This window comes from Aquarana catesbeiana, linkage group LG04 (assembly GCF_042186555.1).
Source record: "Aquarana catesbeiana isolate 2022-GZ linkage group LG04, ASM4218655v1, whole genome shotgun sequence".
Classification (NCBI taxonomy): domain Eukaryota; kingdom Metazoa; phylum Chordata; class Amphibia; order Anura; family Ranidae; genus Aquarana; species Aquarana catesbeiana.
In genome coordinates this window covers 192,775,298-192,790,487 of record NC_133327.1, presented here as the reverse complement: position 1 = coordinate 192,790,487, position 15,190 = coordinate 192,775,298, and the positions used below count along the sequence as shown (strand labels likewise).

At 42.4% G+C, this 15,190-nt stretch overlaps 1 protein-coding gene across 1 annotated transcript in view; it reads left to right on the top strand.

Annotated features, from left to right (window-relative positions):
* The window catches only part of AADAC (arylacetamide deacetylase), a 101,391-nt gene that overhangs the window by 67,213 nt on the left and 18,988 nt on the right, over window positions 1-15,190 (top strand). The window contains exons 3-4 of the mRNA XM_073626056.1: window positions 11,011-11,080; window positions 14,078-14,249. Of these exons, the coding sequence (XP_073482157.1) occupies window positions 11,011-11,080; window positions 14,078-14,249 (242 nt within the window). The remainder of the gene's footprint in view (window positions 1-11,010; window positions 11,081-14,077; window positions 14,250-15,190) is intronic.

Below are 15,190 nucleotides of genomic sequence, written 5' to 3'. Positions count from 1 at the left end.
AGCAGTTTAAATCAAACTCGATATTACGTCCCTTAGGCGCAAGGGTGTCCATAGAGAATATCCATTTGGACTCGCGTTGACTTAGAATCCTCACTTTGTGTCCCCCACGCCATGGTCTGGTGTAGGGTTCAATACCCCAAAACTTCAGATGACTGGGGTCTCTATTATGATATTTATCAAAATGCCAAGAGACATTGTGTTTGTCGAAACCCTTTTGGATGTTTTGAACATGCTCCTTAATGCGAATTCTTAATAATCTTTTGGTGCGGTCTACGTACTGGAGGCTGCAACTGCACTCCAATACGTAGACCGCTCCCTCAGTATTACACCCAATGAACATGTTGACATCATATTTGGTACCATTGCTGTTTGATTGAAAAGAGAACACTTTTTGGTTCGGATGTTTAGTACGAGTACAGGCATAGCATCGTTTGCAGGGGTAAAATCCTTTACCAGTAAAGAAAGAAAATTGTTTTTTTGGGGGATCAATCACGCTTTTAACTAGCCGGTCTCTAAGGGTGGGTGCCCTTTTATAGATAAATTTGGGTTTTTCTGGTAGTATCTCTCTAAGGCCTCTATCCGATTTCAGAATATGCCAGTGGTGAGATATAATGCTTTCGATCTTTTTATGTTGAAAGTTGTAGTCAAGGACCAGGGGCACCTGATCCTGCTGGCGAATGGATTTTTTTTATCCTCAAGCAATTCTTGTCTTTGCATCTGTCCTACTTCCACTATTTTGTCTCTTATGAACTCTTGATCATAGCCTTTATTTATAAATCTTTTTCCAATCAACTTGGCCTGCGTATAGAAATCTTCTTCTAGAGTACAGTTGCGTCTTAGTTGCATTATCTGGCCTTTGGGGATGTTAAATAGCCAGTTTCTATGGTGGCAACTTCTTAAAGGTAGGTAACTATTACGGTCGACGTTTTTGAAGAAGGTCTTGGTGATGAATTGGTTGTTGATATGTGAGATCTCTAGATCAAGAAATGGAATAGACTGTTCCTCAATCTGCCAGGTTAATACAATGCTTTTGGCATTATTGTTTAATTTGAGAAAAAATGAAGTTAAAAGATCATGATCACCTTCCCATATAATAAAAATATCGTCGATATACCTTTTGAACAACCGTAGTTCTTTGGGAGGATCCAAAAAACCACTTCCTCTTCCCATTGGGACATGAAAAGTCCTGCGACACTGGGGGCAAATTTAGCCCCCAGTGTCGCAGGACAATTCTACCATCAGAAGACAGGAGTAGCACCTCATTTGTATTTTAATTGTCATGCTCAGCTATTTTATTATGCATTTATTTTATTGATAGTTTCTATTTAAGTTGACCCGCGGGCCCCATCTGCTGGCGAGTGCGAGACTGCACCCTCCGGCTAGAGAATTGGCTATGATGTGGTCACTCATTTAGGGAATATTATTATGAAACAATACATTGACCTTTGACAGTCCCTTCACGTCACGTGACGTGGTGTGTCTATGTCATGTGATTGTTTACACTGAGGGGATCATAGATATCTATCATTACGCGACCATCTTGGATAATATCACGTGACCCTATGATTCAATCATGGTAGTGCTTTGGCCCTGAGACGTTAGCCTATGCTGTATGAGATTTGGGCATCACATGACCCTGGTACTAGGATTCGCCGTTTTATTGGCGTGTCTGCCTAAGGAAGTGATGTTGCCCATGCACCGCCCAGTTGTTGTGATCGTGGCATTGCGCGGCTTGACTTTATTGAGCATGCGCACATATTAGGTGCTGCTCCGGGCTCCGTGCACTCCCACTATAGGTAACGTGACCTCTGAGACCACGTCCTATTGGCCAGCCAATGTCACGTGACGGCGATTCAAGTCGAGGCTTGGAGTGCACTACTACACACCCGGTCTCCATTTTTAACCACATTACGGAGTCTAACCTTTTAAATAATTAATTCCCCAATTAATTCTTGAATCCCCTTAGAGGACGGATTATTGGTTAGGAAGTTTATCTATCAAATGGCAATGTGAGGGGACACAGTTTTGCCCCAGTTGAAGGCCTTCTAGTGTCGAAATGCGTTGGCCCAGCATTCCTTGTACCCCACATTGCTTTTATCCTTTTTTATAACTTTTTTGTGATCACTTTTATTGTACCATTTTTTGGTACATGACCTTTATCAATAAAACCACCCGGTTTGACCTGCACTATTGGAGTCCTCCTTCCCCTTTTTCTATATGTTCATTTTTTGGAGCCTATGAGGAAGTGCTTTGCGAAACGATCGCTTGGATTGCAGAGTACTTCTGGAATCCACGGACCGAGAGTTGGGGACACCACATCAGACCCGTTTGACCCTCCTACCTGAGCAACACCTGATCCATACCTCATAGGATCTGAAGCCTGTATGACCCATTTGTCGTATGACATTCAGGGTCCACCACAGCTGGTAAGAGTATTTATTTACCTTCGAAGTGTTATTGAAAGTGACTACAGACAAGCAATTTATTACACCCATGTGATTGAAGATACTCTCACGGGAAGAACACATCCCTTTACATTTTGTGGACTTTTTGCTTTAAGTTTTATACACCCACTGTGCTGAGCACAGCCTATTTTAGTTTTTGATTTTGTTATGGTGTATTGGCACAATACATTTGTTTTCAGTTGTATCACATTGTCATGAAGCTTGGAATACTGAAGTATTTCTCCTTTGATTCTTTTACACAGTGGGGGGGTCTTCTGCCCTGTTTTAAGGCTAACCCCCTCCAGACAGCTCCATGGTCTGGAAGGAAAGCATTGTTCTGTGTTTGACTGTTTGTTTATGTACTTTAATTACCCCCTGGGGCTTCTCTGTGTCATTACACATATCAGTCCTCCTATTCAAGCTATTGGACCAATCCCTGCTGACCCTGTTTCAAGTCCTCATTTGCATGGCCAAGAGGACCTAATTGAAGACTAAAGTGTACTTTACAATTGACCAATAGGAAAGTGGTTGTTGGGGGCGGGGTGTTCAAACTGCTGTTTATAAAAGTGTGTTGTGTGCATCCAATAAAAGTGAGATTCCTGTTTGAACTTACATACAGCATGCCTGGTCTTTGTTCTGAGCTATCACAACTGGATTCGAACGGCACATAGCTGTAGTTCTAATCCCGGAGCATCGGATGCCCGAACAATCAGATGTTGCGATCTGCAATCTGATTCTATAGCCACAGAGGAGTGTCAGGAGAGTGGAATCGAGCGAGCAGGGGCTCGTTACACACATCCAGGATACACGCATACTTTTCTATTAGCGCCACACTGTCACTTTAATATTCACATAGAAACTTGTATGTTTGAGTGTTGGCAGCTTTGTTTTTTTTTCCTTTTTTTATGTCATTTAATTTATGTTGTAGTGCAGTCTTTCCTCACAAATCCATCACTAGTCTCTACAAAGTATTGACTTTAGAGGTGAATAGTTATGCACATTGACTTTTTCTGTTATTTTGTCCTATTTGTTGTTTGGTTCACAATAAAAAAAAAACCTTCAAAGTTGTGGGCATGTTCTGTGAATTAAATGATTCAAATCCTTAAACAATCCATATTAATTCCAGCTTGTGAAGCAACAAAACACGAAAAATGCCAAGGGGGGTGAATACTTTTGCAAGGCACTGTAAATTGAACACCATGGGGAATCAACACACTGACCCCCCTGGCATAGGAGAAGTAAGTGGAATGAAACAGGTGGCTATACAGTCTCTGGGAGAATGGAGGATCACTCCCAGGGAATAAATGTGTCTCCTGGAGGCAGACCACTGCAGACCCAAGATGTTTTGCAGAGCGCTGGACAGCCAATCGCTTCACCCGGATGCCCAAACCTCTCACATTCCAAGAATCACAGAACATTTAGCCATAGAGTTCATGATAAAACATATTTATCCAGATGAGCCTTATGCAACCAGGGTCAACCGGTTCCATGGGCAGGTGAACCCCACGATGAAGAGTGTAGGCAGTCGTTAGAACGAGTGGAAGTCTATTGTGAACAGCAATGACCAAGGTAAGTATAGAGACTTTACAAATCCACTGCCAAGAGAGTACAATAATGCTGTATGGTAGAGCGCAGGTAGACAGGACTTGGTACAAACAGAACAAATGGACCAACTGGGTCCCCTATCTCAAATAAGTCACAAGGTGATGTCCAGGTAGGACAACATTGGGGGATAACATATCAGCTAGCCCACTCCGTATGCGAGGCCTCACATGTACGGAGTATAGGATAATGTTTAATTCCAGAAAAATCACCAGGCTCCTGCAGATGTCCGCCTCGACAAAGGAGCCTGGGGCACAAACCAAAAAGTAATGCGGAACTTTAAAAGGTATAATCCTCAGGTAGGTAGGCAACGGTTTGCAGCATACTCCTGGAGAGCGGTTTCCTCACAATCAAGCCACTGTGCTGCCAATGATGGTTTTCAAAGAAATTTACTTCACCCTTAGCCACTACTCATAACCTGGCTGGATAAAGCATATCATATTGTATATCCAAGGTTTTCTTAACATCAGTGAATTGAGCCCTCTGCTCCTGTACATCCGCAGAGAATTCAGGAAATAGAGAGACTTATCCATCACTAGGGCCACACCCAGGGTTCTCGCACTGAACAAAATGGCATCTCTATCTTTACAGTTCAGGAGCTTGAAGAGGAAAGGGCGAGGAGGAGCACCCGGTGGCAGTGGGCTCCCAGGGACTCTATGTGCCCTTTCCACAGAGAATATAGGGGAAAAGGCATCGTTCCCAAACACAGAAAGAAGCCATTTTTCAATTAATGTGACTGGGTTTTTCCCCTCAGCCTTCTCAGAGATCCCAATTGCTCTGACATTATTCCTCCTAAGTCTATTCTCGAGATCTTCCAGTCTTGCAGCATGTTTATTAACTGCATTGTAGGTATAAGCAAGATCACGTTGCATAGACGTCATGTCATCTTCCAGAGTGCTAACCCAGCCTTCCAGGGCAGTAGTACGGTCCCTGAGTTTCTGCATATCTTGGTGGATAAAATAAACTTGAGCCTTAACTCCTTTAACATCCAAAGCCAAAGAAGCAATAGAAACATTGCAAGCAGTGACCACTGACAGAATATCTCTGAGTGTGGGCTCTGGTCCATCTGAGGCTTGGGCTGGTGTAGCATGCAGTACTTACAGTGTCCCAGTCAGATAGGGGATAGAGTCATCCAGGGGAGCTGTAGCATCCGCATTTGACTGTTCCCCGCTGCCATCACTGGCAGAAGCGGTCTGTAGGCAAGTCTGTCTAGCAGCAGGTTTGGCAAAGAACTTAGAGTGCCTTGCAAAAGTATTCACCCCCTTGGCATTTTTCGTGTTTTGTTGCCTCACAACCTGGAATTAACATGGATTGTTTGAGGATTTGCATCATTTAATTCACAGAACATGCCCACAACTTTGAAGATTTTTTTTTTAATTGTGAATCAAACAACAAATAGGACAAAATAATGGAAAAAGTCAATGTGCATAACTATTCACTCCCCTAAAGTCAATACTTTGTAGAGCCACCTTTTGCAGCTATTACAGCTCCAAGTCACTTTGGATAAGTCTCTATGAGCTTGCCACATCTTACCACTGGGATTTTTGCCCATTCCTCCTTGCAAAACAGCTCCAGCTCCTTCAAGTTGGATGTTTTGCACTTGTGAACAGCAATCTTTTAGTCCGACCACAGATTTTCTATTGGATTGAGGTCTGGGCTTTGACTAGGCCATTCCAACACATTTACATGTTTCCCCTTAAACCACTCAAGTGTTGGTTTAGCAGTGTGTTTAGGGTCATTGTCCTGCTGGAAGGTCAACCTCCGTCCTAGCCTCAAATCACACAGAGTGGTACAGGTTTTGCTCAAGAATATCCCTGTATTTAGCACCATCCATCTTTCCCTCAACTCTGACCAGTTTCCCAGTCCCGACTGCTGAAAAACATTCCCACAGCATGATGCTGCCACCACCATGTTTCACTGTGGGGATGGTGTTCTTTGAGTGATAGATGTGTTGGGTTTGCGCCAGACATAACGTTTTCTTTGATGGCCAAAAAGTTCAATTTTAGTCTCATCAATCCAGAGCACCTTCCTCCATACACTTTGGGAGTCTCCCACTTGCCTTTTCGCAAACTCAAAACATGCCATTTTGTTTTTTGCTGAAAGTAATGGCTTTCTTCTGGCCACTATGCCATAAAGCCCAACCCTATGGAGCGTACGGCTTATTGTCGTCCTATGTACGGATACTCCAATCTCTGCTGTGGAACTCTGCAGCTCCTCCAGGGATACCTTAGGTCTCTGTGCTACCTCTCTAATTAATGTCCTCCTTGACCAGTCCGTGAGTTTTGGTGTCATTTAGCAGGTTTGCTGTTATGCCATGTTCTTTCCATTTGGTTATGATAGATTTGATGGTGCTCCTAGAGATCAACAAAGATTTGGATATTTTTTTATAACCTAACCCTGACTTGTACTTCTCAACAACATTGTCCCTTACTTGTTTGGAGAGTTCCTTGGTCTTCATGGCAGTGTTTGGTTAGTGGTGCCTCTTGCTTAGGTGTTGCAGCCTCTGGAGCTTTTCAAAAAGGTGTGTATATGTAATGACAGATCATGTGACACTTAGATTGCACACAGGTGGACATAATTTCACAAATTATGTGACTTCTGAAGGTAATTGGTTGCACCAGAGCTTTTTATGGGCTTCATAACAAAGGGGGTGAATAGATACGCACATGCCAATTATCAGTTTTTTATTTCTGAAAAATAGTTTTATGTATTTTCTAATTTTACTTCACCAACTTAGACTATTGTGTTCTGATCCATCACATATAATTCAGATTAAAAAAACATTGAACTAAAGGCTGTAATGTAACAAAATAGGTAAAAAGCCAAGGGGGATGAATACTTTTGCAAGGCACTGTATGAGCGGCCTCCTTGTACTTTTCATTTGCCTGTCGAGGAGGTAATCTGCCATCTTGGGTCGCATGGTCCTGTGCTGTGCCGAATGGGCCGCGGAGCCGCGCTTAGACATGGTCCCAAGCCGCGGGGGATAGCTGAGGTAGTAAGTAGGGATGGGCCAAACACCTCGAACAGGCAAAAAGTTCTAGCGAACATGCGAACCCTATTATTAAAGTCTATGGGACACAAACATGAAAAATAAAAAATTCTCATTTTAAAGGCTTATATGCATGTTATTTATTGCCATAAAACCCGTGTACTGCCCTAGGGGACATGCATCAAGGCAAAAAAAAAAGTTTTTAAAAAGATAGTTTTTTCAGGAGCAGTGATTTTAATAATGCTTAAAGTGAAACAATAAAAATGAAATATTCCTTTAAATTAATATTCCTTCTGCATGTAAAGTGGCGCATCTGTGCAATGTGTAGAACAGTGCCGCAGCAATAATTACATTTCTAAAGGAAAAAATGGCATTTAAACTTGCTCGAGGCTGTAATGTATTTCCGGCTCCTGTCAATGTAGATGAAAAATCAATGAAAAAACTCCATGCCCAATTTAAAAAAAAATAGCGTGGGGTCCCCCCAAAATCCATACCAGACCCTTATCCGAGCATGCAGCCTGGAGGTCAGGATGGGGGGGACAAGTGAATGCCCCCCCTCCTTAACCATACCAGGCCACATGTCCTCGACATGGGGGTGGGTGCTTTGGGGCAGGGGGCTCTGTGACATCAGAGGGGACGGGGTCATCCAGTTACGTCAGCGGGTGTCCCTGCCCTTGCCTATATAAGAGCTGTCAAAGCGAATGGAAGCAGAGTTTTTTCTTTTTTTCTTTTTTTCGGGTTGGTCGGGCGGCGTGATTGAAGATGGATGGATATCATGGGACACTTTCAACCACTTCAGCCCTGGAAGATTTTCCCCCTTAATGACCAGGCCATTTTTTGTGATACAGCACTGCGTTGCTTTAACTGACAATTGCACGGTGGTTTTTATTTTTTGCGCTATAAACAAAAAAAGAGCGACAATTTTGAAAAAAAAACAAACATTTTTTTACTTTTTGCTATAATAAATATCCCCAAATTGAAAAAAACAAAAAAAATTCTTCATCAGTTTAGGCCAATATGTATTCTACTACATAATTTTGGTAAAACCGCATGGTTCGGGGGGGGGGGGGGGATGCGCTTGCTCGTCCCCTCTCTTTTCTGGCCTGCTAGTCTGCATGCTCGGATAAGGCTGTCTGGGCCTTTTTTAGTACATGTGCAGCTGAAACACGTCGGCACGGGCTCTGCTGATGTCACTGCGTCATATTTTTTTATCAAGCACTTTTTTATCTTCAAAAATTGGAGTGTTCCTTTTGTCCATTAAATACCCTTTTTTTAAATGGAATTACACTATGTGCCCCATTCTTCTTTCCTTATAACCACACTATTGGGAGCAACCTCTCTTCTGGCTCCCCCCTCTAAAAACCCCTATTGCAGGCTACACATCTGGAGAGTCACTGAGAGGGACCATTGGAGCACATCCCCAAACTGGAGGTTGTGTTTGCTGTGGCTGGTTTTTCCCGGTGTGTTACACCACAAGTTTGATTGACTCATTAGGTGTATGCCTGTTTGAGTTCAATCGTTTTGGTAAACCTACTTATTGGTTGCGCTGCATATCACAGTGTAAACTTGGTACATTTTTCAGCCTCAGTTTATGCTGAGACCACCCATTATCGCTGCACTTATTTTACACATATTTCACCTTTGCAATTTATCCCGTGCTGTGCTGGCTGCTACCAAACAAATTTAAAGGAGACAGCGCGGTATATTTGCTTTTATTTTTTAGGGTACCACATGCTTGACAAGGCCTTTAACCTCCCACCATTCAGCCTGTTGGCAAGATCACCTAAAAGCCACAAAAAATGGGCACTAATCTGTCCCTCCTCCTTACTCACCTCAATCTGCCCCTGCTATACCTCTCGGCAGCCTCCACTGACAGGGATGATGGTATAGCGCAGGGTATCCCAGGTCCTTGCAGCACATCTGTCAGCAGCACACCCCCAGCTGTAGACTATAGCCAACAAATGTCCCTGCCCCATCTGCTGCAGCGGGAAAAAAAATACAGCCCCAGCCACTCACATGCCCAGCATCTAAATGCAAGCTTGTGAAAGCTGCTGGCTCTACAACTTCTGCCTTTCCACCTGATGGATTCTGCCCCTTCAGTGAATTTACAGAATGTGCTGTACCACAATGGCAGGTTCCTAGTCGCTATTTCTTTTTACTAGACATGTGCACTGTCAATAAATTTGTTTCATTTCGTTCTGTTTCGTATTAGCCGTTAATTCGTATTTCGTAATTCGTGTCCGAAATTCTATTTGGATTCGTACGAGATACGAATTTTCGTTCGGTTCCTTAACTTTTCGCAAAAATTTAGAACGTTCGTTATGATGAATTTATCATTATGAGGGGCTCCCACCATCCCTGTGCTGTGCTGACTCCCTGGGTTTTTAACTTCATCATAACGAATAATCGTAATTAACGAACATTCTTATTTTGTCCGATTCTGAATCTTCCATTGACTACCAGTACCAGTCTCCCACTCCCATATTAAAAAAGGTAATTTTCCCAACCCTCACTCAGCAGCAGAAGAAAACCTCTGATTGGTCAACAAAACACCAGTCACGTTTCCGTTGCAATGGAATTTGGATCCGAAATTCGTAAACGAAATTTTGCATTCCGTACAAAATTCAGAAGCATAGCAATTCGTATTTCGGATCCTCCCGAATGTACGAATTTACGGAAATTTGTACGAATTTTCGATTCATACGAAACTAATCGCACATGTCTACTTTTACGTAAGGCCATTCCAGCTCTCTACTATCACATAGAAGGCAATGTTGTGGCATCATTGGGCAAGGAAATCAGCCGCAAAGTCCACGTTACTGCTGATACATGGTCCAGAAAGCATGTTTAGGGATGATATTTTTTGTTCACAGCACACTGCTCTACTTTACAAGTAGACTAAGCCTCGGTTCACACCAGAGGCAGCACGACTTGCATGTCGCCTCACCGAGGCGACCTGCACACGACTGCCCGGGCGACTTGCAAAACGACTTCTGTATAGAAGTCTATGCAAGTCGCCCCAAGTCGCCCCCAAAGTCGTACAGGAACCTTTTTCTAAGTCGGAGCAACTTGCGTCGCTCCGATTAGAATGGTTCCGTTGTACTGAACGGGACACTACTTGTCAGCCGACCTAGGTCGCCTGACAAGTCGTCCTAGTGTGAACCGAGCCTGAGGGGACCCCCGGAAACTATATTGAAAGGAAATTTTCATTTTTATGCTTTCACTTTAAGCATCAATAAATCACTGCTCATTTAAAAAAAATGAATTGATACATGTCCCCCAGGACAGTAACTGGAACCCATAACAATTGTATGCCCAATTACTTGCATATAAGCCTTCAAAATGGGCACTTTTGATTTTTCACGCTCGGGTCCCATAGGCTTCAATGGGGTTTGTTATTCGGTTCCAAACCTTTGCGATGTTAGAAAGTTCTGGTGCAAACCAAACAGGGGGTCATTCGGCCCATCCCTAGTGATGATGAAGCATAAAGTGCAATAACCCATAGAAACCAAATTTTACCTTACTGAAGTCAGATAAGAGATGAACATAGTTGGTATGGGTTTAGGAATTTTTACATAGCTTTTGCCTTTATTTAATAAGCCTATTAGAATACTATGTAATGGTGCCTGTAATGTTTCAGGCAGGGCAAGAGGTGGATGTGGTGACATAAATAGCGGCTAAATAGTATTAAATCACAGTAGGGATAACATTGCTCACTTGCTAAATAATTGACCATATGCCAGTTCTTGCTGATATGTTCCTGTATGTCAAAATAATTTGCCCAAACAATGGGCCAGTGGTAAAGCCTAACTTTTATATGTGCTGTGAAATACATTTACACAGGATATGGACATGTTTGCTAGTGTGCCTGCACAAAACAAAAAATCAAGGAGCCCACTCATATTTTTTTTTCATATGTATTGGAATGCAGATTATTACTTATATCATATATCGGTCTAATCCTTTTAATTACAGCCATGAAGCCATATGATCTTCTGTCAAGACAAACAGCACAGCAGCTCAACGCTTTGGTAGTGTCAATCAAGTAGGTTGTGTTTGTTCTTCATATGACAGCTATGCATTAAGTTGTTTACTAAATTTTATTCTAGAGCAGATTCTAAACAAGTATGTCATAAATGTGCCTTTAAACAAGGCTAAGATAACCATAGAAAAATAGAAAATGATGTGCTTTTAATTTACTCAATTTAAATGTTGGAGCAACTTTGTTCATTTGCGCAGGGTAAAGCTGGATTAAAACCCAATAATCTCTCAGAGACAGATCAATTTCTGGGCCTCCAAGCTTTTATTATTTCCACTCAATGAAGTCTCTGCTACTGTTACCGGTCTGTGAAGATTTCACTAGGTGTGAAATTAATTCCAGCCTGGCAGCCAGTTAAAGTAAATTTGATTTTGCTTTTCAGATTTCTAATTATAAAAGCCAGAGTGCTGACTATATAATGTGATATTCACAAGTAATATAACCAGTTCTCAAGACAATCAGTGCATGACAGATAAAAAAAAAACAAAAAACAAAAAAACAGGCACCTGGTTTTGTGCCATTGCAAGATACATTGTACCAAATTTGGTCTTCACTGATGTTTGCTTACACCAGGGCACTTAACCCAACAGTCATGGACCACACAATCAAATAGAGAAAAACATTGAATCATCTTGTTTTATTTACAATAGTTGCAAAGAGCTACACAGGAATAGTCAATTGTGATTCATGTATTCTATGATTCTAAGCAGATTGGACAAATCTCCATGCATATACTGCAATTCTTCTGGCTTTCAAATTAATGTTCTCATAACTACTTCTCAGAAAAAAAACTCTTAGGCCTCTTTCACATGAACGATCCATTTAGGTCCGCCTGTCAGTTTTTTACCCTGTTTCTCCGAAAATAAGACCTAGTATGATTGTCGGTGATGGCTGCAATATAAGCCCTACCCCCCAAATAAGCCCTAGTTAAAGTTCTTGTAGGTCTTATTTTCGGGGTAGGGCTTATTTTCGTGGAAACAGGGTAGGGCTTATTTGGGGGGTGGGGCTTATATTGCAGCCATCACCGACAATCACGCTAGGTCTTATTTTCGGGAAACAGGGTAGGTGGACCTGAACGGACCCACCATAGACCTCTATGGAGAGCTCATTTACACTTGCTTCAGCTTCAACACACATTAACGGCTAGTTTACACTTGCTTTGAAACAAGGCTTTAGACAGGTTTTGTTAAAGCTCTCTGAATGCTAGTCAAAGCTACTGTTACTAAATAAAATGGTTAGCTTACAATCCTGTTTACACCTGCTTTTGCTTTGCTTCAAAAATTATACCCCATGTAGCTTTAGTGGTGCTTCAAAGCATCTTCAAAGCCTCCATAGAAGTCTATGGCAAAGCTTGCTTGAAGCCCCACTGAAGCCTCACCAAAGCCCCATCAAAGCCCCATCGAAGCTCCACCAAAGCCTCATCAAAGCCCCACCGAAGCCTCATCAAAGCCTCATCGAAGCACCTAGCAAAAACAAGGTGTAAACAGGACTGTAAGCTAACCATTTTATTTAGTGACAGGAGCTTTGACTGGCGTTCAAAGAACTTTACCCTGAAAACTGGCGTTCAGAGAGCTTTAACCTTTTTAAAGCCTGTCCGAAGCCATTTTTTGAAGGAAGTGTAAACTAGCCCTTACTTAACATCTATCAACATCACAAGAAATAAAAAAACTAGGCTTGGAACTATAGTCAAGCTCTGTTATATGGGTTATCCAACAATATATATGAGCACAATGGAAAAAGCTCTTAATCACCAAATGTTTACTTTTATAAAAGAAAAGAAAAACAATTCATTCACGGGTCTCCATTCACATAACATTAAAAAAAATGGGCTGGCGGCTGGCTGAGCCCCTTAGTGCACTGCTGGGACACTTAGCCAGCTGCTCCCGCCCCCTCCACAGCCAGGTGCTCCAGTGAGCACTGGAGGGGCAGAGAGCTGGTGACTGACAGTCACAGCGCTCTGCTCACCGAAGACCAAAAACTGAATAATCAGTGGTCTTTGATTGCTCAGTTCTTGGTCTTAGAGTTGTCTAGAAGCAGATGCAGCATCGGAGTGATGCTGCATACACCTAGATGAGTATAATTGTTTATTTTTTTTCAATTCCCGAACTTCTCAATAACCCACAAGTTCTTACATCTTTGTTTAAGGGTGCATTCACACCAGCTGCTGAATTACAATGTAGCCGTTGGTGTGCAGAGGGATGAATTGGGATGACAGTAGTGCTGATGTGCCAATCGTAGTGCATTACACTTTTCTCTCTTTTTATTTATTTATTTATTTAATTTACATGGTAACAATTCATTAAGTTTTATTGACCGCTGCATGGTGGTGGATTTCTTTGCGTTGTGCTGCCCTAGAGAAAATATGGCTTGGCGTACTTCTTTTTAGTGCACACCAGTGCAACTCACTGGTGTGAACTGGCCATGTATGAGACAGGGCATTTTGCCTTGTCTTGCGGTGGGACTGTCCTGAAATAGCTGGCCAACACAGTCCTACTGCATCTGGTGTGAATTTACCCTGAGAACACCAGCTTTGCTTCTACCACTAGTTAAAATTTCACACTCTGGATGATTTTGTGTACACAAATCTGCCATACAATAAAAAACATGTGGTTAGGCAGATACAAACAACTTACTGTGCTCAAATTTGATGCTCAGGCTCCAATAGACCTTCACTCATCCATGCTTCAAACAAAAACCTTTTTTGGCTCTGATGAAGAGGGGGCTCTTCCCTCGAAACATGTAAGCTATTGAGGTCTAGATGGCTACTTCCCGAGCTGATTGGGAAACATGAATTGTGTATCATTCTGTTGAGCTTGTGATATACAGCTGTTTGTGAATATATCTATTTTCAACACTACAATAAAATTATTTATAAAGGTAATGGACTAGGCTGGTGCATCCACTTTCTTTCTTTGCAGTTTCAATAAAAAACATGTATTCCAAGATATTACAGTCTTTTTCACAAGATGGTTCTTACAGTGTATTTCCTTTTTTTTTTCTTAGCTACCGGCTGGCTCCCAAATTCCACTTTCCAGCACAGTTTGATGATGTGTACATTGTAGTGAAGTTCTTTCTGCAGCAGAGTACCCTTAAAAAATATTCAGTTGATGCAAATCGGATAGCTGTGTCTGGTGACAGTGCAGGGGGAAACTTGGCTGCCGCAGTAACACAAGAGGTACGACTTTTAGTTTAATAAATTATTTCATTTACATTTTTAGGATGGAAAACATAACAATTCTTACTGGAAGAATTCATTAAAATGATTGCAAAATATGTGTTACTATCATTGATGCAAAGATACCTAATCTTAAAATTATAATCTTTTCCCATGTATGTACACTATATTACCAAAAGTATTGGGACGCCTGCCTTTACACCATGGGTGCTCAACCTGTGGTCCTCCAGCTGCTGTGGAACTACAAGTCCCTTGAGGCATTGCAAGGCCGACAGTTACAAGCATGACTCCCAAAGGCAGAGGCATGATGGCACTTGATGATGGGTAGTTCCGCAACAACTGAAGGGCCACAGGTTGAGCACCCATGCTTTACACGCACACAAACTTTAATGGCATCCCAATCTTAGTCCTTTAGGGTTCAATATTGAGTTGGCCCACCCTTTGAAGCTTTACCAGTTTCAACTCTTCTGGGAAGGCTATCCACAAAGTTTAGGAATGTGTCTATGAGAATGTTTGACCATTCTTCCAGAAGCACATTTTGTGAGGTCAGGCACTAATGTTGGACAAGACTCCACAGAGTCCTGACCTCAACCCGATAGAATACCTTTGGGATGAATTAGAACAGAGACTGAGCCAGGCCTGCTCATCTAACATCAGTGCCTGACCTCACAAATGCTCTTCTGGAAGAATGGTCAAACATTCCCATAGATACACTCCTAAACCTTGTGGACAGCCTTCCCAGAAAAGTTGAAGCTGTTACAGCTGCAAAGGGTGTGGCTGCACTACTGCTGATCTCCTGAGCTCCAGAGAGGCCTACTGATCCAGGGAGCTTGATTACTTCCTATACCCAAAGTGGATGCAGGAATCTGGGGTGGACCCCGGGGAGGATCCCCCGGATGGCCAGAGTACCGGTCCTCCCATACCAGTGTTTGAGGACCTGG